A 24,097-nucleotide genomic window follows, 5' to 3' on the forward strand; every position below is an offset into this window, starting at 1 on the left:
TCAGACATTTTGCTAGCTGTGTGATCTTGGACAAGTTAGTTAACTTTTCTGTGCAGCAGTTTCCTTACTCACAAAGTAAGAGAAAAATAACCATGGGAGAGTCTACTGACCAGAACTGCTCATCATGAGCTGGGCTCTCTGAGATGCACCAAGTTATAAGGTCAGACAGGACCATCATCAGTTCATGGGATGAATTACATTTGGCATCAGGGAAAAATGGGACCAGAGGGCATAATAGGAGGGGCCCAGACCTCCATGTTTTCAATCACTATTGTACAACTACCTTCCCATTTAACTCACACTTATGACCAGGTGGTCAGCTTGGTCTGTGGGTATGTGGGTACACCCCAAATTGGATGGCTGCTACACTGCAGCTCAGTGAGGGATAGCCCTGAAAGAAAGTGGTAAAGAGAACCTTTCCCAAGGTAGAATGTTGAGTATATCACACCACCTACTTTATATGAAAATATAAATGGCTCAAGGTAGGACTACATATCTATATATATATATACATATGAACAAGGTCAAACAGCTTGGCTGATTGGCCAGTGACGGAAAGATCAGGAGCAAAAAGGTTTGGGGAAAAGGCATGTGGATAGGCCCACAGGAGTGAACACCAGGTTAAAAAAAGATCTTGAATCCTCTGTAAACATCAGATTGTATAATTTACGGAAAAGTCACTAAGTAATTATGTAGATGGAACAATTCAGCCAGTTGACATCAGCCAGCCTCCAATGGTAGCATAAAGGTGCACACATGATGAGGCTACGGAGGCAGGAATGGAGCCTATGCATTATTCACTGGCATGGGCTCTAATCCTACATGGTTGCTGCTACTCACCAGAAGCTGCCACCACTGCTGTATGCCCAATCTCCTAGCAACAGAGACACATGCTGAGCTCCCGACAAATTCCCGTTCCTTAAGAAAACCAACTAGTCTCTGGGTGACATATTTACTTGGATGACTTCTCCTCTGGAAAGGTTAGAAATTCATCTTGACTGAAATAAACACATATTCTGGAAATGGGTTGCTTTTCCTATTCTCAGGGCTTCTACCTGCACCACAATCTCAAAGCTCACAAAGTATTTGAGACCAACATGGAATCCCTCATTATATTGAAAACAATCAAATAACTTACTCTACAGAAAAAGAGGTATAGGCATAAATGTATTGCCACGGGTCTGCTAATCCTATCACATATCAACAACAGCTGCTGACTTGATACAGCCAAAGTAAAGCCTTCAGAGGTGGAATTAAGGAGCCAGACTAGAGATCATACCCTAAGCAAAAGGGATACCTTCTTCTAGGGTCTAGTATATGTCTAGATCAATGGCCAGTATATGGTACCATGTCCTCAATAGGTAGACTAAACAAACACAAGAGATTAAAGTAGGCATGGAACTGCTTACCATGACTCCCAGTGACCCATTCGGAGAATCCGTTTACCATCCCTATGACTCTAGGCTTGTAGACTTAGAAGTCCTAATTCACAAAGGAGGAATGCTTCTATCATTGAAATTTGAGCTATTACTGCTGCCTTGTCGTATCACACATCTTGTGCCAAAATACCAGCAGGCAAGGCAGGATACTATCCTGGCAAAATAACTACTCAGGTCATTAAGAGGAGTTGGGGAAGAAGGAAAATGTGATTGGCATTCTGATGATGTACTGCAGTATCTCTTGATACTCCCTTCCCCAATTTTGATGATGTATTGGCTAGTACAGTATATATGACCAGTAAAGGGACAGGAGTTTGGGTAAGCCACAGAAACTAGCAGAGATGCTTGCTGAGGGTAAGAGGAATTTATAGCAGGTAGCAGGAGGGAAATAGTACCAATTGCAGCCTTGAGACCAGTTGCAGTTGCACTGGTGGGGGTTATAGTTCATCTCATTAACCTTCTTCCTTTCCCCAAGAAATAAGACTTCTCTGATCAAAAGGAATATTATCTCTTTCTGTGTATACACACACGCACAGCATCTACATACTATATAATCTATATGTATGTATGTTTTGTGTGCACTCACACATCTTTCATCCAATGGTGATGTACAGGTGAAAGATAAAAATATAACAAGTTCAAAGTCAAAATCATTTGGATTCAATATAAAAACCAGCATTCTTCTCTTCTGCTTTTTCTACTATAGAGAGCTAAAAAAAAAAAAAAAATGGGATAACACTCTTTGCTATATTTACCACTGAAGTATGATGTGATCAATATTTATGAATCTATCAAGTTTTCCATATTATATGGATTTATAGTTATCACTGGTCTCAGTACATTCATATTACTGCAGAATTCATTTCTAATTTCAAAGTCTGCCATACAGTCATATCCTCTTGATTAGCACTGAGCCGGCTTCCTACCTGAAGCACGTGCTGAATGAAGGACAAGGTGAATGACAAGCCTTTATTTGCTGAGAAACCTCTGCCTACATAAAACTGGCATGAGCAAGTCTTTATTAAACTTGCAAACCGTCATTATTAAATACTGCAAACCGTGCTGCAAATCTTTCCACTAGCAGTCATTTTGAAAAAGGACTTTTCCCTTAGTCTGTCCACTAGGCTAAAAACCTAAATTTTGAATGGACATTGTCATTAAAATATGTGTTTACTAATTATTTTCTTGTAGGATCGAAAAATATCCTAGAAGAAAGCTATCATTTTATCCATCCCAATAAATGCCTGCTATTTTTCTTGAGACTAAACAAAACCAACAAAAGACTTCATAATAGCTAACATTTGTGTGGCAATTTACAGCCCACAAATCCCTTTTACATACATTTATTGCACTAAATCTTTGAGACAATTATCTACTGAATTTTACAGCTGAAGAAATGGAGACTTGGAAAGGTTAGGCAATAGTGCCTAAGAATCTCTTCATAAACATACACTATATTCCAATACATTTTTAAATCTCTACAAGTAAACTGGATAAGAGTGTAGAAATGAGATGTGGACACATCTCACACACTAGGTGAGTATATGGTCAAACATCAAATGACTGCTTTATGCCAAACTTAGACTATCAATGAATCACTCAGGGAAAATGTTAGCATGGGTGTCAACATTTCTCTAATGGGAGGGAGACTTTGAAGTAGAAAATTAAAAAAAAAATACATTACTTTTCTCTTATTTTTAACTTCATAAGCAACAATAATTTTACAATTTATTGAATAAATGTATGGTCAGATATAATGAAGTTAACATAGCCACTTTGAAAACACTTGGCTCCGTATCTTCTTAGCTACAATTAATTACCAAGGCTTATAAAGGAAAACGTTCTAGGGAAGCTTATGAGCTATAATATCACTGCAATATGTTTCAAAAATGTTAAGTTGCACTTTCATGCATTTGGACCAATGATGGAACTTTAAAGAGGAATTTTGTAGTGTTGACGAGCATCTCTGTTTGTGTGAGGAAACGATAAGGACCCATTTACCTCCTTGGGTCCATTAACATTGTAATATGGCACATGGAATTGGCTCTTCTAGACTAGTTACAGAACTCCAGGAACAATTTGATCCTACACTAAACACAAGCATTTAAATCATAGTAACTTTTCTCAAACTAAGAGACAAAATTTAACTTAATTCTCCACCAGTAGTTAATATCAAAGTAAGAAGTACAGCCCTTTAGATTCCATCTCTCATACGTAGTTGCTTAGGTGCTATTACACTAAAAAAGTAAATTCTAACAGATCTTAATAATTGAACTAATTATTCAATGTTCATTGCTTCACACTGAATCTCAGTGAAGTGTCAGAATCAACATGTAGTAGGAAACACTATAATTATAATGTAATTATAATATATATACAATTTTATTAGTATATTTCTTTTGTCCATTTGGATTTCTAGGTATTATTCTTATATTGATAAGGAACAACTCATGAAAACAGATATAAAATACTTCTGGTTTTATGTCTTGATGTTCGTGATTGACTTTTGTGAATTCCAAGCTATATGATACACTGACTTAATAAAATGTTTAAAATTCAACATCATTTGTAATCAGTAACCTTTTCCAGGGGAGGACAGATAATTGATAATGCTTCTCATTTTTCTAAATGTCTAACCAATATATTTCCCCTACTACAGTGGAACTATTTTTTTTTTAACCAATGTTAGAGGGAAAAAAATAAAACCAACATTTATTTTTTTATTTTTATTTATTATTTATTTATTTATTTATTTATTTATTTATTTATTTATTTATTTACTTTTGAGATGGAGTCTCGCTCTGTCACCCAGGCTGGAATGCAGTGGTGCTATCTCGGCTCGCTGCAAGCTCCGCCTCCCGGGTTTCACGCCATTCTCCTGCCTCAGCCTCCCGAGTAGAGTAGCTGGGACTATAGGCATCTGCCACCATGCCTGGCTAATTTTTTGTATTTTTAGTAGAGATGAGATTTCACCGTATTAGCCAGGATGATCTCGATCTCCTGACCTCATGATCTGCCTGCCTCGGCCTCCCAAAGTCCTGAGATTACGGGCCTGAGCCACCGCGCCCCGCCTATTTTTATTTATCTTCCTCTTCCAATAAAAATGATTATTTTTTAAAGTGGGAGATTTATCTCTTTTTCTATTTTCAATTTACTTTCCCCAATAGCAGATAATAGGCCTACAAAAATATTTGACAAATGAATAAAAGAAACCATGCTTGCTTAAAAGTAGGCGTATATCTTAGATGAAGGATGATCAAATGTGCAGATTACATTAATTGAGCAGTTACTATGTGGTAGATGTGATATGTGTCTTGCTTACATTATTCTGATTTAATTCTCTGATCAAACTGATGGCATAGACAGTACTATCCACATTTTGCAGGATATAATATTAAGGCTTAGAGTTAAGTGTCTGGCCTAATGTCACACAGCTAATATATGATAGAGCTGTGATTTGCACTTAAATTGACTCCAAAGTCGATGCTCTGTGTACTCCACCATACAGCCAAATATGCAATATTAACGTGAGACCTAGACTCTATATCTTGCCCAAGCAAACCTACATTTTGGGGAATATCTATAATAGCATTTATTCTTGTTACGATTATATGGATTTTTCCCACAGCCATTTTGTGCATGGTAGAATATAATGAATACATTATTTCTTCCCATGGCAACTTTATTCTGTCTTCACTCATTTATGCCACTATATTAAACACATCCCAGACTACGTATGCCCCCATCGTAGGTGCATTCCCAGTTCCACGGCCCTCCACTTCCCTGCTCAGCAGTCAGGTACTTCCAACAACCTTCCACTGCAGACACTGTCAGAAAACGGAATGCCACGCAACGGCTAGAACCAGGATAAGAAACTCAGAGATACCTAATATCTTAAATTCATCTTATTATTTGTTCCTGCCTTGCTCCCCATCTCCTGCTCCCCAGCTCCAGATAATTGCTAACTTCTTCACTCAGCTACCAAATAGTGTCCTTAATTTAATTACTACCTACCTGCCCTACAATTTACTGGATGGTGACATGGGAGTAATTAATTTATCACCATCCAGTATGCCAATGGGATTCTAACTTATTGCTTACCTGTTCGCAACTCTGGCTACTGAAACTTCTTATTCTTGTAACACCTAACACACTGACTCTTTTTTTTCTTTCTTGAGAAGGAGTCTCGCTCTGCTGCCCAGGCTGGAGTGCAGTAGCTTGATCTTGGCTCACTGTCATCTCTGCCTTCCGGGTTCAACTGATTCTCCTGCCTCAGCCTCCCAAGTAGCTGGGATTACAGGCATGTGTCACCATGCCCAACTAATTTTGTATTTTTAGTAGAAATGGGGTTTCGCCATGTTGGCCAGATTGGTCTCAAACTCCTGACCTCAGGTGATCTGCCCACCTCCTCCTCCCAAGGTGCTGGGATTACAGGCGTGAGCCATTGCATCCAGTCCTAACACATTGACTCTTAACACATTTTTTGCTAGACTATTCACTGAATAGTATACTTGCAGCAATAATATCTTATTTAGAAAGGAAACTTCTTAGCCAACATCCTGCCCTCCCCTTCAAAAATTAATTGAAACAAACAACAATAAAACTCTGTCCCCAGATCTAAGGAGAGATTAATAGACAATACACATCATATAAATCAACCAAACTGAATTAACTTGCCATCACCACTGCTTACATAATATGGCTCCATATTTTTAATGTAATATATGCAAAGTCTCATGTGTGCAGGAAACCATCCTCTATTTGTGCATGTGTTCTCTAGAGAGAGACAGGAAATAAATAATTGCATAGATAGCACTGTGTGTATGGCATTATGTTACTTATGTACCATTATTGATAGAACCTCCTATAGTGTAACGATTTTTAAAAACACCATTGATCTTCTTGATTTTTATCTTGATCTTTATCTAGAGGAAACCATGTATATATTTCACATTTGAAAATGCATACATTTCAAGTATTTTTTCCCTAGCGTTTTCTGGAGAGAAAAAGAAGTCATTCATTCAGTTTAATTTAGCAGATTATGTTCATTTTATTTCCTAAGTCACTAATTGCTAAAGAGGGAATAGGTAACTGTATATAAAAGATTATGTTGAAACTTCATTAGGCTTATGTAAATATCCGACAACTGCAGACACTGGCTCAAATAGGTCATTGTCTGTACTTCAGCGAGAAGCAGATCGTTACGGTTGCCAAGCGTAACTCTCAGCCACAAGCCTGTGGACAGGCTAAAGCTGAACAGCTGGGTAATGCACGCCCACAATGTACTTCAAAATATATGGTGACCGTTTATTGTCAAAACTTAAACAGAGAGGGCTATGTTCTTCCCACCATGGTCAGCCTCATTGCTTAATTTATAGCTGGCCTCTCTACCATCTGTGCACGCAGCCTGTGCTGCATCTCTGAGGAATTGGAGTGGCATTCTTTGAAGACCTGATTAAATAGCCAGGAAAAAGCAATCCATCATGGGTAAGGGGGAAATATAAGACAGTCACAATGGTGTCCTGTCACGCTTTTGGATTTTTATCTTCATTTTCTTTTACTTTCTTTTGAATCCAATGCCAAATACAATAAACAACGACCAAGAGTGTAGATGCCACTGACAACACTCTACCATCTAGATGGAAAATAAATGAATTATCAAGATTTTCCTGGGCTCTAGTGAGGAGTTAAATGCCATTTCTGCTCAGGGGAGCCTTGACACTTTATGGTCACATAGACCTAAACAAATTAGCGCCCAAGTGGAATGCAAGATACCATGAATTAAAGGCTACCTGTAGAGTTCCTGGGATAAGTGAAATTGAACATCTATAATGGGTTGATTGAATAAGCTGAACTATTGGAAGTTAGAAGGAAATAGCTTTTTATTTTTCTGCTGTCATCCGTCTTCAAACACACACTGTCAGCTCTGTCTTCCCAACCCTGATTGTAACTTGGGTCCATCCTCTGGCCCTAGGGTGAGGTAAGTATTTAAAAAGCCTTATTGGCTGGGCGCAGTGGCTCGTGCCTGTAATCCCAGAACTTTGTGAGGCCGAGGCCGGTGGATCACCTGAGGTCAGGAGTTCAAGACCAGCCTGGCTAATGTGGCGAAACCCTGTCTCTATTAAAAAATACAAAAAAAAAAAAAAAAATTAGCTGGGCTCGGTGGTGGACGCCTGTAATCCCAGCTACTCAGGAGGCTGAGACAGGAGAATCACTTGAACCTGGGAGGCGGAGGTTGCAGTGAGCTGGGATTGTGCCATTGCACTCCAGCCTGGGAGACAGAGTGAGACTCTGTCTCCAAAAAAAAAAAAAAAAAAAAAAGCTTTATCTTCAGGTATTCAAAAACAAAACAAACAGAACCCCACACAATAACAACACCCCCACCCCACAACACACAAACACCTCAATGAGATCTAAATTAAAACATTAAACTAATAATTTAAAATTTCTTTCCATCTCTCAAAGCAGGCATAGATTGCAAACAGGGAAGGGGGCAGTAGGACTGCCTATCATCTGTGTTTTGGTCTCTCAGTTTGCTTCTCCCTTCTATTTAGGGCCTCCTCAGGGTCAGAGAGGAGAGGATGGATTTGGAATATAGAGAAAAAGACTGTTTTTCTCAGCTTGTCCTTTCAAAAGTCCACACTCATGGAAGGTTTCTGCAAGCTGCTGCTGCTTCTTTTTTTTTTTTTTATTTTGTGGAGCAGTTCTGTGAGTTCTTCAGAAAATCCCCACTTTAGAAATGCAGTCACTGGACCCCTGCTGGAGTTGGCAAAGCACTCTCTGGCTGACCTGCACCACCCTCCTAGCTCAGCTCCATCCAGGCAGCATCACTCTAGTGTCTTGGTTGGCACAGCCTCAGCAGACAGGACCTCTTGGGAAAAGTCCTTTCAAGAAACCTTCAGCCTTGCCTTCTTCAAGTGGGACTGACACCCTTGTTCTTCTCAAGGGTGGAAATAGAGCTTCTTCTCAATGTTGTCCTCTCCTTTCTCTTCCCTGCATTGTGGACAGCTCCAGGTGGTTTCCAGCCAGTGCGGAGGCAAAGACAACTCCATCTTGGAAGCTAACCCACCATGTTTGTTGGCTTCTGATTAACCCCTCTTCTGGGAAGGCCTCTAAGATTTCCTGTTTATCTATTGTTCCTTGTGTAACAGCAAGTACTTACCATAAATCCTGCCATTAGGTCAGAAAACTTTGGAGTTACTGTACTTCCATCATCTTACACTTCCCTTCGAAATCACTTCTCCCCTATGGTATATAAGCCCTGGGTCTGGGGGCTAGTGGCATCCCCATGCCACCACGTTGTCTCAGCACTGCCAGAGACACAGATATGGCTCCTGTTCATAAGTCCCTATTAAGTATTTCTAAGAAACTAGATTTGTCAGCCTCTTTCTTTGGTCTCTCAGCTTCCTCAGACAATGGGGGCAGGTTTGTATAGTCCATGAAACGGCAGAATAAAGTTGCCCATTTCCCATTTTTGCAATCAGTCCCCAGAAACACACACACACACACACACACACACACACACACACACACACACACACACTGTCTAAAAGGTTTTCTTGGAGTCTGTATAACTTGGCTTGTACAGGAGAGAAAATGCCATGACAACCTCTCATCCTATGAATTCTAGCACTTCAAAGAATCCTCCCTCCCTGTGAGCAGGTGCAGGGATGCTCACTGGACTGCTTTGGTCAGTGCCAAGTGCCAGGAGGATACATCTTACACCTCCTTTAGAAACACGAAGTCACTTATCTTGCATTGTCATCAGCTTTATGGCCTTAGCTGAAAAATCAAACTCACCTACAATTCTCCTGTTCTGTGACTTGCGTAGCAGCCAGTATCAGCTTAAAGGCACCCACACTTTTGTTACTAATGATACGGTACCGTTTTTAAAGTGTGGCTCACATTAGAGACCCTGATTTTAAAGGTTCCTTTTCTCCTACTTATCCATTACTAGTTCAGCAGAAAATAATATACTTAGTCACATCAATGAAGTTACACTGACCCTTAAGCACATCAGATGGAGGGAAAAGAAGTCCATCAGAGAAACTGGTGATCTCGAGCAAGAGTTAATTACCCCTTTTAATTCCTACATAGTTCCTTTGGCTTCTTTACTCATCTGGCATTGTTGTTCTATAGTTATTTTATTTTTATTTCAATCAAGGAAAAAGGAGAAAGTCATCTTTGTGAGCACTGCTATGAATCTTCAGATAACTGGCTGGGGTGCATAAAATATAAAGACTTAATAGGCACATTTTAAATGATAAAGGCCAAAGAAAGACTATGTCTTATATGTTTTTCCTACTTTCTATTAAACTTATTTCAGGATAAGATTAACACAAAAGTGAGCCATGTCAAAAGGAGGAAAATTGGTCCAAAGGAGTTGAAATGTATGTAACATGATAGGTAACTCTTTATGGGAGATATTAACATTTTGAAGTATTTGGATCTGTATAAACAACTCTCTTGTCCCTGTTTTAAACTTCTTTAGTGTTAATCATTTCAGAGCAGCAGGATGGTTCTTTTGTTTTTATTTTTGTCTCTCAGCCCAAGAAATTGTGTTGTTATAGAGCTGTTACATGACAGGTCTAATATCAATTTATTCTAGTTTTTGTTTTGTTTTGTTTTTTTGAGACACAGTCTTTCTCTGTTGCCCAGGTTGTAGTGTAGTAGTGTGATCATAGCTCACTGCAGCCTCAACACCCTGGGCTCAAACGATTGTCCTGCTTCAGCCTCCCAAGTAGCTGGACTACAGGTGGTTGCCTGTTTTTAATTTTTTTTTTTTTTTATTTATTTTCAGTAGAGACAAAGTCTTGCCATGTTGTCCAGATTGGTCTCAAATTCCTGATCTCATGTCATCCTCACTCCTTGGCGTCCCAAAGAGCGGGAATTACAGGCATGAGCCACTGTGCCCGGACTTATTCTAGAATTCCATAATTCAGCAATATATTAAACTTCTAAAAGACTATAAAACAAAATGACATTTTTTGCAATTATAATTAAAAAGAGTAATTTTCCAAGATCTATTTGATATGGTCTGAATCTGTGTCCCCACCAAAATCTCATGTCTAATTGTAATCCCCAGTGTTGGAGGTGGGGCCTGGTCGGCAGTGATTAGATCACAGGGGCAGATTTCCCTGCTGGTACTGTTCTCCTGATAGTGAGCGAGTTCTCATGAGATCTGGTTGTTCAAAAGTGTGTAGCACTTCCCCCTCTTTCTGTCTTTCTCCTGCACCAGCCACATAAGATGCACTTGCTTCCCCTTCACCTTCCACCATGGTCTCAAGTTTCCTGAGGCCTCCCCAGAAGCCCAGCAGACGGCCAGCATCATGCTTCCTATACAGCCTGTGGAACCACGAGCCAATTAAACCTCTTTTCTTTATAAATTACCCACTCTCAGATATTTCTCTACAGCAGTATGAGAACAGACTAATACACTAGTTAAAAGAAGGTAAGAGAAAGATGGCCTTACTTTCAAGTGGTTATATCTATTTTTCTGCCAACTTCCATTGATTCAAGATTACATATAAGAAAATATGTATAGTCCTTATGTATATATATTTATAGATATGTGTGTATATATGCACATATATAACTAAAATATACACCTAACATATATGCAAGGTATATATTATATCTTTTATATGTAAATGGAATGCCGGGAAGAAAGGCAGGCCACAAAAGAGGGAGAAGGTAATAATTTAGTGGTTATTGCCTTGAAAAGCAGAGGCTCTATTATTCATGATGACTTTATCTCATTGGAGATTTTATATATATATATATATGTGTGTGTATATATATATTATATATACACACACATATATATACACACACACATATATATATACATGTATACACATAATTTTCTAGAAAGAAAATGTCATCAATACACAAGTATACACCTTAATTAACTAAATAATTTCATATTGCCATATTGCCTTTGAGGGGTAGGAAAAACAATATGGATTTTACAAACAGACTATGAATAATTTTCATTCCAGGTACCAAAGCAAAGTTCCCATTTTCTTACCGGGCTTAGGGACAATGAGCTGTGCACTGGTCTGGGCATTTCCAGCCTCATTTTCAGCCACGCATTGATAAAAGCCTTCATCTGACTTCACCACCCCAAGTATCCGTAAGTTGCTTCCTCCCTAGGGAAAAGAAAAAGCAGGTAAAGTATTTTAGAAAGCAAAAAACTCAAGGTGACAAAATGAACTTAGACAAGACCAAAGTTTAATAAAACACCACAGAAGATACAAGAGGAGAGGCGATGAGGGGTCTCAGCCTCACGGACGTGTCCTATGCCACCTGGGAAATGTCATACGTTCCCAATTTTCTTTTCTGAATTCACAGGCATCAGTTTAACCTATATCTGCATTAAATAATATGCTGACAAAAATACACATCATCCTCAATACCTAAATGAGCAGTCAACAGACAAGTATTTTATTAATTTTAGAAGAAACAAAGATTAGCACAAAAAGAAATCTCATTCTTTTACTTGTTATTGAAGGAAGTTCAGGTTTAGTAGCTGCTCAGGAAAAAAAAGAAAGGCTATAAATACTGAAATTTGTGAATTCTAAAGGACAAGAAATCAAAGTTGGATAGTTTCTGGAAGTGTTTGCCCAGAAAAATGTCAAAAAAATATTTAAATATTGTAATGGCTTTGACATATACCCTTTTGGGGTTTGGAGAGGGGAGTATGGTGGATATTTTATACTCATGTGGTTCTTGTTGTATGACTGAAATGTTTCACCTTTATAGATTAAATACAGCAACATTAACTCCTTTTATTTAGAAATTAAGCCACCATCTTTTTCAAGGATGGATGATAAAATGATCTAGAGATAGCATTTAATGATACTAACTCAGTTTATCTTCAATACCGGTGTAAGAATTAGTTAAGTAAGTGAAACATGTTAAATCACCTCCCCTGAAGTCATTAAGAGATACATATTACCTCATGGGGAATTCTTAATTGTTTTTAGTGTCTTGTGGTCAATTCCTAGCTGATGTAAAATTCTTTGATAAAGCTGGCTAACTTCTAATTAAGAATTTTCATATAACTTACTATTTGTGCTCAATGTTAAGTGTGTGACAGACAATGGCTCTCCAATTTCTGGAGCTGTTGAGGAAATATTTTTAAGCACAATTTAATGCAAATAGGGCAATACCTTACATTTTCTTTCACCTATAAAAGAAGAATTTAAATAGGCTGGCTATAATGAGTCATGCTGGGAGAAAGATTATATTCAAAATGTAGAAAAAATAAACGTTGCCTTTTACAATGTGTCCTTAAGGGCACTGAAAAATGTCCTTTAAGTGTAAGTAGCATACGTTTTAGGCATATACAACACTTTTTAAGGTGCCCATTGGCAAATCATTTTTAATTCAGTGGTAGTGGAAATAACATCGCCTTTAAAAGAAATAATGGATCACTGTGGCATTTAAAAGTTAAAATTTTATCTTTCTTACTCTATTTCTAACCAATTAAACAAATGCAACTAAAAGTGAAAAATAATAAGTGGTGATAAAAATGATTAAAATGTCCTTTATGGATGTATTCCTTAAGAACCTTTATAGTAGGCCAACATGCATGCACACAGATATTATGAAAGTTTCTAAAAGTCGACTGATTGTGGAAGAGGCACTTTGCAACAAAGGCCATTGTAATATGATGGAGAGAGCTTGTGTCTGGACTCATAGGATGACTATGCTCTAGTCTCATTCTGCCCGGGAGACCTGGCTAGAATACAGCTCTTTGAAAGTGTCATGTCTGCATCTCAAACATAAGTAGACCTAAAACCCTCTTCTTTAGCTGCAAGTTCTTTGCTATTTGAAAAGAACTTTATATCATTCTCATATATTCATATACCTAAAATCAGAACCTCCAATGCTAACCTATACCTGTAAGTGAGTTTTCATAGAGCATTTGCAAATGAGACAAACATTCTGCCAGTAATAGCCAAATCTACAATAACGGAAGGAATTGAGCACTCCATGTGTACCAGGGCAACAACTCAGTGAATAGAGTACCATTATCCCTATTGTCTCCCACAATAGGGATAGAAAATGAACTAAAACTTATAGCAAACTATAAAAGTTATTCCTCTTATCTTCAATTCATTCCAGTATTCAAAATTACAAAGCAATGTATACTCTGGTTCTTCATGGCCTCTCTATCACTGCAGCCACCAGTGCCACCAGCACCCACTGTCCTCATCACCACATCACCACTGCCTTTCTCAACTGCTTATGTAGGATAAACTGGTCCTATAGGGCAGAGTAGGAAAAAAAAAGCTGTCTCTATTACCAAGTGAAGACTTCCATAATCATAAGTATCATATCTTATAAAACTGGATTAAAATGGGTAAGAGTCAAAGAAGTAAGGGATTCTTGGCTTAGGTCTAGAACTAGGTTCTAAACTCTCTTTGATAAACCAGCAGTGAAAGTGTGAAACTACTCAGAAATACTTAGGCTTTCTGTATTTCATTTACTTTTGTGTTTTTGTATGTTTTAAAGTCTTGTCTGTAAAACCAGGGGGCTGAACTCTTTGATCACTCATTTTCAGTTCAAAAATTCTTATGTCTAGAAAATCATTTGCTTTATTTGAATTTTTTTTTAACACATCACAAAAAATCTCCAACAGGAACCTTTTTTTTTTTTCAGGAAATAAAAACAAGTGAAAAAAATAGAAAACAATGAATGGGATTATAAAACAAATATGAAACAAAATAATTACCACTATCTGAAAATAATCACTAGGAATGACCACATCTCCATTCTTCATCCAATTCACAGTGGGCACAGGCTTTCCAGAGACTGTACATTCAAACTCAATATCCATGCTTTCATAGGCATAGAGGTTGGAAGGATGATTTAAAAACCATGGCGGAACTGCAAAGACAGAAAAAAAAAAGTGAGTGAGTGGGTGGGGATGTGAACTTGCATGCTGCTGAGGTCTTCACTGAGTTTAAAACACTGCTCTGCGATAGAAAATATTTGTAATTCAAATCATTCCCTAAGCTCTTAGCTTATTATACAGGAACTATTATAAAACAAATCTTTTGTTCCCCCAAATGCAGTTAAACAATTGCAGTTAATGGTGTTCTGCCACAAGGAAAGAGAAAAGGAAACACTTTTTGGAAAAAAAAAAAAAAAAACATACATAATAAACTGTCTGAATATCCATGTGTTATGTATCCAAATGACTTACACACTGAAAAGTACATAAGTCTTTGGAAACTATTCTGATGAAGTAAAGAAAGGGAAGCTGGTGGAACTGAGACAACCCAGAGTATAAGATAAGAAAGCTCGGTTGTCCTGTAATTCCAGAGTTTCATTAGGATTGAGTTAATGTGATGGACTCATTTTCTGTAGAAACTGGCTATAGTGACAGGGAACTACACAATGCCTATATCATCTTTATTGTGGCCACATTCTTATTGTCTTAGCAATTATCTATTGTAGTGTATTACTATACTGTATTATTTTCACAGCATGGCATGTGATATACTAATTTAATTCCATTTCTTAATTATCATAACACTAGTTACTTTATGATGGAAATTTGCAATTGAATGAAAATTACAAATATAACACATCTTTACTAATGACTCAGCTCAGGCTTAGTCCCTGAAAACCTTGCCTAGGAGAAAGAAATTCTAAAAAGTAATGTTTATTCTCTTCCATGGGGAAACTTAGAATGACATCAGATTTAAATATTATATTGACTGAGAAGCCAGATTAAATTCACAGTGAAGTAGCAGCCATGATCTTGTTTCACATAGAAAATGGATATGTATTTTTAGTAGCCATTACCGAAGGTAGACTGCATTTTTGTCATTTTTGTCATGCTCGATGAGTGTTAATTTTTTGCCTAAGTAGCTGCTGTATTTTGCTCTTTCTAACAGCCATCAGCAAAACTTTCTTCTGACACCAAAGTTAATGTCCAATTTTTGATGGCCATTGCCTTCTAGAAAAATAAAAGAGCTGGTAAAAACTCTCAGGATTTAAGTCCTGATTTTTCCTACTCAATAAAATCTCTCTCTTTTTCTCTCTTATTTCCCTGATTAGTAACTAAATAATATTTGTACCTCTAAACAACTTGGCTAAAATTATTTATTAATTATTGATGATATTACCATAAGGCTTTTTTGATTCCTTAGCCAAATTCACTGACAATAAACCAAAAGATACCAGAAATATTACTTGAATGCCTCTGAGCAGATATATCAGTTGAATACATGGAAACAGTTCCATTCTGCTCTGTTTTTCCAAAGACTTTGGTCAAGGGTTCATTTACTACCCAATGCCCAACATTTATTGAGAGCTGACAGTGCACAATTTATTAGCTTAAGCCATTTATATTTATTATTCTCACTCCCACTATACCTGAAGCAGGTTCTATTATCCCCACTTTACAAATGGAGAGATTGAAGTACAAGGTGTTTAAATAACTTTCCCCAAATTACACATCTTGTAAATTACGAAGCCAGACCGTCTGATTCCCTGCCTATGTACTAAACTGATTTGCATAATTGTCTCTTTTGCCACTTGAAAATTCTGGTAGAAAGACACTGCAATAATATTTCCAGAGCCTGAGAGATAATTGTGATAAGCAATTAGAGCCATTAAATAAAAATACCTTTCTAACCCTCCTTTCCCTTTATTATTTAAGTTCTTCTTTCCTGGTGCCATAAAATTTACCTGAATCTATCCATCCTTACTGTTTCTGAAATCATTGTGTCTACATTAGAGTTTTTCAAAATTTGGGTCACATCCATTAGAACTTGAAATCAATTGACTGGGTTGAGACTAAAATTTAAATATATATGTTTACGTATATATACAAACACAGAGCGAGAGAGAGAGAAAGAGAGAGTAGGAATAGAAAGGATTAGGAATATAGAGGGAGAAGAGAAAGGGAGAGAACACCAAATTTATATTGAAGAAGAGAAAAGAGAAGTTTCAAGAGCCCAAATAATGGAGCCAGATTGGGCTGGGTTTAAATCTCAAGTCCTTCTCTCACTACGAGTGCCTCTCTTACTATCCTCATCTATAACCTCGAGATAAGAATTGAGAATAATGACAGTTAATGTTTGTAAATAACAGTGCATAATTGCATGATAAAATAAATGCAAAAATATATTAGAGTACATCACTGGCAGCAAACATAATTATTGTATGTAAGTATATATAAATACATAAATATATATGGAATGTCTGTTTATGTGTATGTGTGTAGCCTCTTGTTTTTTTTCAATTTTGTTATTTCCTGATTCTCCAATTAGAGTAGTTTTCTGTATTCTCAATGTCAAAAATAGTGTGCTTTACATAATAGAATTTCTCAAAAAACAAATGACTGAGTTTAAGTGATTGCTGTTTTCTAATAGTTTCACGCAGACTCACTGTTTCTCCAACTTGGGGTTGTAGGACTCATTTTCCTGTTTATTATTTCTCGATGGAACTAAATAAAGCAAAGTTGATCACGTGGTGAATCCCTAAAACATTCTATTGATTAATAAAATAGAGTGATTTCTGATTAACCAAGGGGACAATAATCTGATTTAACCATATAATTATAGTTGTAATACTGTAACAGGGATGCCTCAACAATTATTTCCTGATTACAAATGTATATGTGAGTTCTAATCTATATTTTGTAATTTTCTCATATTTCTTAGGCTTCCAGCATTACACTGGACACCTTGTCTTCTCTGGCTATCTTGATATCTTTATTTCTATTCAGATTCTCTGACTTTCACAGTATATCAGACAGCTGGCAAGGGAAAAAAAAAAATAACTTTTCTCACTTAAATGGGGAGTTGAAGTACCAAACAGCAGTATTGTGAATCAGAAATGAGTCTAAGTCTCACCAGGTACTGTGGCTCAGCCATACTTTGGGAGGCAGAGGTGGGCAGATCACTTGAGGCCAGGAGTTCGAGACCAGCCTGGCCAATATAGTGAAACCCCGTCTCTACTAAACAACAACAACAACAAACAAAAATAAGCCAGGTGTGGTGGCACATGCCTGTAATCCCAGGTATTTGGGAGGCTGAGGCATGAGAATCGCTTGAACCTGGGAAGTAGAGTTTACAGTGAGCCGATATTGTGCCACTGCATTCCAGCCTGGGTGACAGAGCAAGGCTCTGTATTTAAAAAAAAAAAGAGTCTAAGTCTCATGTTTTCTGAAATATACTGTCTATTGGGCAGTGTTATCAGTCATCAGTGGACTATATCATAAAGACAAGGACTAATGATTTTTCTCCATATCTCAATGCCTAGTACAATGCCTCATCCTTAGTACATGCTCAACAAAGATTTGCTACTGATGCCAATAACAAACTCAAGCAACAAAATGCATATTTTCATCCTTTGCTGTGGCAATATTGGTAGAAGATGAGTAGAAGAAGTTCAGATAATGCCATGGAAATGATTTATCTACAAAATAATATTATTTTCTTGTCATAAAAGTCAGTGAATGATAAGAAAAAATAAAGAGTGAAGAAGGAGGTACCATGACTATTTAGAGAAAATAATGGGTATTACTTTAGAATACTTTTCAGAAATATTAAAGCATGTCTTCCAAGTTCGCTGAGCAAAAGGAATTAAAATACTTACATAACATGGGAGAGGGTCTTAAAATGGTCTAAACATACAGGCTTGGGTTGGATTAGGAATTAGGTTAAAGCTCTTCTGCCTTTCTTTTAAATAATACATCACCAAATTACTGCTTACTTCTTAAACTTACCATCCACACATGACTTACATATACCCCATGGCTCAATGAAACAAATGACCCTTTTCTAATTCTAAGTCTTTGTAAATTCTATTTTCTCATCCTGAAATGTTTACTGTTTCACTCTATAATATATACACTGATATAGTTTGGCTATGTCTCCGCCCAAATCTCATCTTGAATTATAGTTCCCATAATCTTCACATGTCATGGAAGGGACCCAGTAGGAGGTAATTTAATCATGGAGACAGTTACCCTTGTGCTGTTCTCATGATAGTGAGTGAGTTCTCACAAGATCTGATGGTTTTATAAGAGGCTTTTCCCCCTTTGGCTCGGCACTTCTCCTTGCTGCCACCATGTGCAGAAAGACACCTTTGCTTCCCCTTCCACCATGACTGTAAGTTTCCTGAGGCCTCCCCAGCCATGCTAAACTGTGAGTCAATTAAACCTCTTTCCTTTATAAATTGCCCAGTCTCAGGTATGTATTTATCAGCAGCATGAGAATGGACTAATACAGACACCCTACCTATCCTTCATGAGGCTACTTCTCCAAGAAGGATGTCCCGACTTTTTCTTGAAAAATTTTCTTTCCTTTTGGAAACTCTGTGGTATTTATTTTAATTGATTTATGGTATTTGACTTGGTTTCTTCTGCACTGTATTTATTTGTGCATGTGCTTTATCTTGACACTAGTATGTGACTTCTCAGTGGAAGTGGCTCTATCATGCTAACATGAAATCAGTATGTAACTGAATATATTTTTGATGATTACACTATTCTGCAAGGCAGTGGACAAATAAAGTTTCCCTTCTTTTTTGATCCTGTTTTTTTTCTCAGTGATGATCAGACTAGGATCTAGGATCTATTTGTCCCATTTTAGGATTGCTTCCTAGAATTTAGGATCAAGGTATAATCATGTTATACCATTCACAGCTCTGGAGTCCTATATTCTCAACACAAATTGATAAAGTCATCTCTCATTGAAGGGTAATGGGAAGTACCATTTTAAAAAAATTATGAGAAAACTTTCATTATACCACTTCTGTTCTCAAAATGTTGTCAATGAGCTTTCAGTGTCCAAAGAATAAAGATCAAGCTTGTAACTTTATATTTAATAACTCAGAGGTTGAAAACTTCCCTGCTCAAATCTAATTTTTCTCATTCCTTTTCTGTAGAAATCACTTAATCTACTTAAACTAATTCTCTTGCTATTAAAACAGGATATAATAGTTAAAATGGCTCTTTAGGATGATTTAATATAATTGCTTTATTTTACAGATAGAAAAACTGACTAAAGAGTAAATATGATTCATCAATGGCCATGGATATATTTCTTCAGCATATTTCTGGCCATGGATTCCTGTCTGGAATTACATTCCTCAGATGTTATATGTTCTATTTATTCTCCAAGAAGCAACTCACATATCCCTTTTCCATAACGTTCCATGAAGCTGAGAGTAGCTTTTTTCTGCTTCTTGCAGTAGTCTATCTCTGTGCCCAATTTTTACACTACTTATTGTATAAGTTATCTTTCACATATATCACTATTTACCAACCAGATTAAGGTTCTTAAAGATGGAGACTGAAGCATATGTTTGTTTGTTTTTTTAAATCCCTTTGCACGTTATATAGTTCCCCGCTTTCTCCAACTTCTGTGGAAGTACTCATTTCATTACTGTAAACTTTTTGGTTGGCAGCAATTTCCTAATGACTAATAAAAGTACCATGAATTTTTAAGTTTATCAAATTGTTCCATTTACATAGTATTAGTCCATTTCAAAGAAAAGCTTAATACACATGTACAATGTTTCAAGAATTTCAGGCAAGGTATTGATTTCAGTTATACTTTCCTTCCCTGGAATGAAATAAAAATCCATGGCCAGAAATAAATTGTCCACATTTCCATCAGATCTGGGTTTCCCAGGACACCTTTGCAAGTACTTCTAGTATATACATAAAGAATTATTTTTATGTGGGGCTGAGACAAGGTATCCTGACCAAAACTAGTAAGTGATAGAAATGTAGAAAAAATTTAATTCTGTTTCTTAAAAGTGTTTATCATATTTAGAAATGTATAATACATAAGAGAGACTTCCAGACTGCAGTTGTAAGAGTTGTACAGGCAAACCTTAAATTTGGTTAAAAGTTTTCTTTAAATTTATCTGTTTTTCTTTTTAAATGTTTCTATGCCATGACTACTCATTTGAATTCTGTACAACGAAATTTCTTCTGTGATTTGAGCTCCAAACAAAGTCATCATCAACAGCTTAAATAGTACTATGGGTTTTATTTCACATAATAAATGCCCATAAGTATTTTCAGCAACATCCCATATTGGTGAAGACTTGCTTTTTTTTTTTTTTTTTTCACTTTTAGATGTTACTTAGCTATTCATTTCCAGTTACTTAGGTATGTAATAAATATGGGTCAATTTTAAAATATCACTGTAATATATATAGTATTCTCTGCATTATCTTAACTTTGAAAACATTATATTCCAAAGAATTACCACAGCTCTTTGAAATGACAAGGAATGCATTCTTAAAACCATGCAGTTGGTTTAAATTAACAATAGGCAGCACAAACCACTCTGGTGACTGAACAACACGAACTGAATAAAAAACCAGATTGATGAGCAGATTTTATTAGGAGAAAAATAAAAATAAGCATAATCTTTGAGTGGCTGTGATTCTGCCCTGAGAATAGTGGAAAGCCAGCTAGTTTCCCTGGAGCCATGTGCCTTTGGACTTCATTTGTTCATTTTTGTTGAAATACTGGACATAATAAGCCCATTAATCTTCTCTGGAATGCATATATCCGAAAAGACTAATCACACCAAATGTCTAGGATGAGTTTGCTGCCAAATTGGGCTACCTCTATATCCAAAACAAATGGGTTATTTCAAGTGCAGTATCAAAATAGTATAAACAGATAATTTCACTTTAAGGAGCCATTGTTTCACATGCAACCACATTCAGATTACTACGAAGGAAGCCATCTGGCATTGAATGCAGGTTTGGAGATAACATATTGGTATGGTTTAGCTCTGCGTGCCCACCCAAATCTCATCTCAAATTCTAATCCCCATGTGTTGAGAGAGGGAGAGAGGGTGGGAGATGACTAGATCATAGGGGCAGGCTCCCCCAGGCTGTTCTCGTGATAGTGAGTTCTCAGGAGAGCTGATGGCTTTAAAGTGTGGCACTTTCTCTCTCCTGCCGCTTTGTGAAGACATATGTCTAACTTCCCCTTTGCCTTCCGCCGTGATTGTGAGTTTCCAAAGGCTTCCCCAGCCATGCAGAACTGAGTCAATTAAACCTCTTTTCTTTATAAATTACTCAGTCTCATGTAGTACCTTTATGGTAGTGTGAGAATGGACTAATACACATAAGAGGAAAAATATTCTTTATAAATACAAGCTTCCATGTTAAACATACCTTAACAAAATCCTCATTCTAGGTAATAGTGTTTCCAAGAGACTTATCAAGTTTGAGACGAGAAATGCAACCCGATAGTTTCTATTCTTCCTGCACCAAGTTTTGTTGCCAAAGTAACTTGTATTCAGCTAACTTGATCTTTAAATGCATACTTCTTCCTTCCCCTCTTTTTTAAGGAAGGTGCTGTGATGATGCATCTTCTGTCCTATTCAGAGCTTCTCTCTCGGCCTTTTCTTACGTGACAAGTGACTTGAAGTCTGCTTAATATTTCTCTATAGTTTACTTTCTCCTACCTACGTACTGTACTCTCTCATAGGATTGGTTGTTGAGATTTGCATTTGATTCTCCATACGAGTGTCTCTCACACATACCTGACTATACCGTCTAAACATTTAGGTTAAGTTGGTTTCTAGCCTTAAGAGAGTAGAATGTATTACACGTTGGAAATAAAAGCATACTTAAGTTACATTCTATTAATAATGATTGGCACTTCTACTGTACTTGAAAAATGGATTTCAAGGTATGGATTTTATTCTAAGCATTTTCTATTCTAAAAGATGGTTTCAATCTCGTCTGACAGTGATTATTTCCATGATGAGGGGAACGTGCTTGGGTACTGTGACAACTTCTGGAATACGCATTAACTTTTTTCCTGACACAGGTGTAAGCCCAAGTGGCATATTTCATTTTATACATGTTTTCTCAAATGAAAGTAAATATATTATTACTGAAAACTACATGACAGAAAAGCAGTTGATTCTACGGCAATTCATCCCATTGTGGCATCAATCTGGAAACGAATTCACAAAGCTACGAACGCCTTAAGAACACAGATTGTCTTATTTATCTTTGTGTCCCCAAGGCCAAGCAGGGGATAGGTGCTTAATAAATATTTATAGATGACCAGGCATAAGTGTAGTTCAGTCCTCACAGGCAAATCCCTTGGCAATCAGTCATCTTCTGGCTGCAGATGAGTAATCACTTTGGAAAATCTAAGCAGAGAACAACATTGAAGATATAAGGGGATTCTCTTATTCTAAAGTTATTACCAATTGCATCTATAGAATATTAGAACAAATAGTAAACTATTCTGCTATCATTGGTAATGACAATATTTTAATAATCTTAGAGAAATAAAATGTCAGACCTTTGAATTTTATTTTCACACCCTAATAGTATACTTATTGTGAGCACAATTTGCTGAGAAACACTTGGTCCTATCTAAAAATTCAGCTGTATGTGCTGTGGGAGTGAAGAACATTTAGTGACCTTCATATATGCTAGGAAACGATTCTAGATCTCTCCACACAATTTTCTTTAGTGAGACAAATAATTCCATTACCCTTCCTTAGTTCCAGCTCTTTCTGTAATCAGAGGTGCTTCTCTCTAAATCCAGACTAGGCTTTCCATCTCTCTAATTGTGGAGCCTAGGATCCAACTGAGAGCATAATTTTGTGAGGCTCAAACCAGTGATAATAATAATAGGAGGATTTCTCCAGGTCCTAATTCTATATACTTACTGACATTATTGCTATGCTTTTGTTAACATAGTGGCTGGAAATAATTTTTGCGCTATTGATGGCCTTTGATAGATACTGGCAACCCTCCAACAAGTAAGCTTGCATGTGTGTGTGTGCATACATATACACACATATTTATATTTCTATATATTCTAATGTGAGATAATTTTACATATTCTCTAATGAGAAATAAGATTTTATATAGCTGGTCCTTCATATATATCTGTGGGTTCTACAGTCAAGGATTCAACCGACCACAGATAAAAAAATAACAACACAACTATAAAAAATAAAATATGTAAATGCAGTTTAACAACTATTTACACAGTATTTACACTGCATTAAGTATGCGTAATCTAGAGATGATTTAAAATATATGGGAGGATTTATGTAGGTTATATGCAAATATTACAACATTATATATCAGGAATTTGAGCATTCACAGATTATGGTATCTGCGGGAGATACTAGACCTAGATCCTATCCCCCAAAAATACTGAGGGACCACTCTTCTTCTATATAAAATTTATGATCACATAGAATAAAGTGTCCTGCGCACACATAGACTCACACAAATATATATCCATACATATACAATTGATAAACATCTTTCTTTGTCCAATTTTCTATTTTAGCTGTGAACTAAATGAGACCATGTTAAGGAAAACAAGATGTAAATGTTAAATCACGTGTGTTGTTTGATGCCACAAATAATAAATATCCAAAATAAATTATCCAGTTCCTAACAATGCATACTGACAGAAATTTGAGAGCTATTATTTTTCCTCAGTCAAATATTTTCTAGTATTCCCTGTTGGTATTTGAGAGGAAAAGATGTGGCTATTCTAAAAGTATAGAATAAATGTTTCTGTCATTCATGAGAACTATTTCTCTGTATTTTTAACTGCATTGCAGAAGTACACTAAAACATAATAGAAAGTTTGTTTTTCTCATTTCTTATTA

General features: G+C 36.7%; 1 protein-coding gene across 3 annotated transcripts in view; it reads right to left on the reverse strand.

Annotated features, from left to right (window-relative positions):
- DCC (DCC netrin 1 receptor) overlaps positions 1-24,097 on the reverse strand; it is a 1,201,126-nt gene that overhangs the window by 447,101 nt on the left and 729,928 nt on the right. For all 3 annotated transcript variants that reach the window (XM_032152264.2, XM_058438331.1, XM_058438332.1), the window contains exons 6-7: positions 14,182-14,336; positions 11,470-11,590 (exon numbers count right to left, since the gene is read on the reverse strand). In XM_032152264.2, coding sequence (XP_032008155.1) covers positions 11,470-11,590; positions 14,182-14,336 — 276 coding nt within the window. The remainder of the gene's footprint in view (positions 1-11,469; positions 11,591-14,181; positions 14,337-24,097) is intronic.

The sequence above is a fragment of the Hylobates moloch genome, unplaced genomic scaffold (genome assembly GCF_009828535.3).
Source record: "Hylobates moloch isolate HMO894 unplaced genomic scaffold, HMol_V3 SCAFFOLD_5, whole genome shotgun sequence".
Lineage (NCBI taxonomy): Eukaryota > Metazoa > Chordata > Mammalia > Primates > Hylobatidae > Hylobates > Hylobates moloch.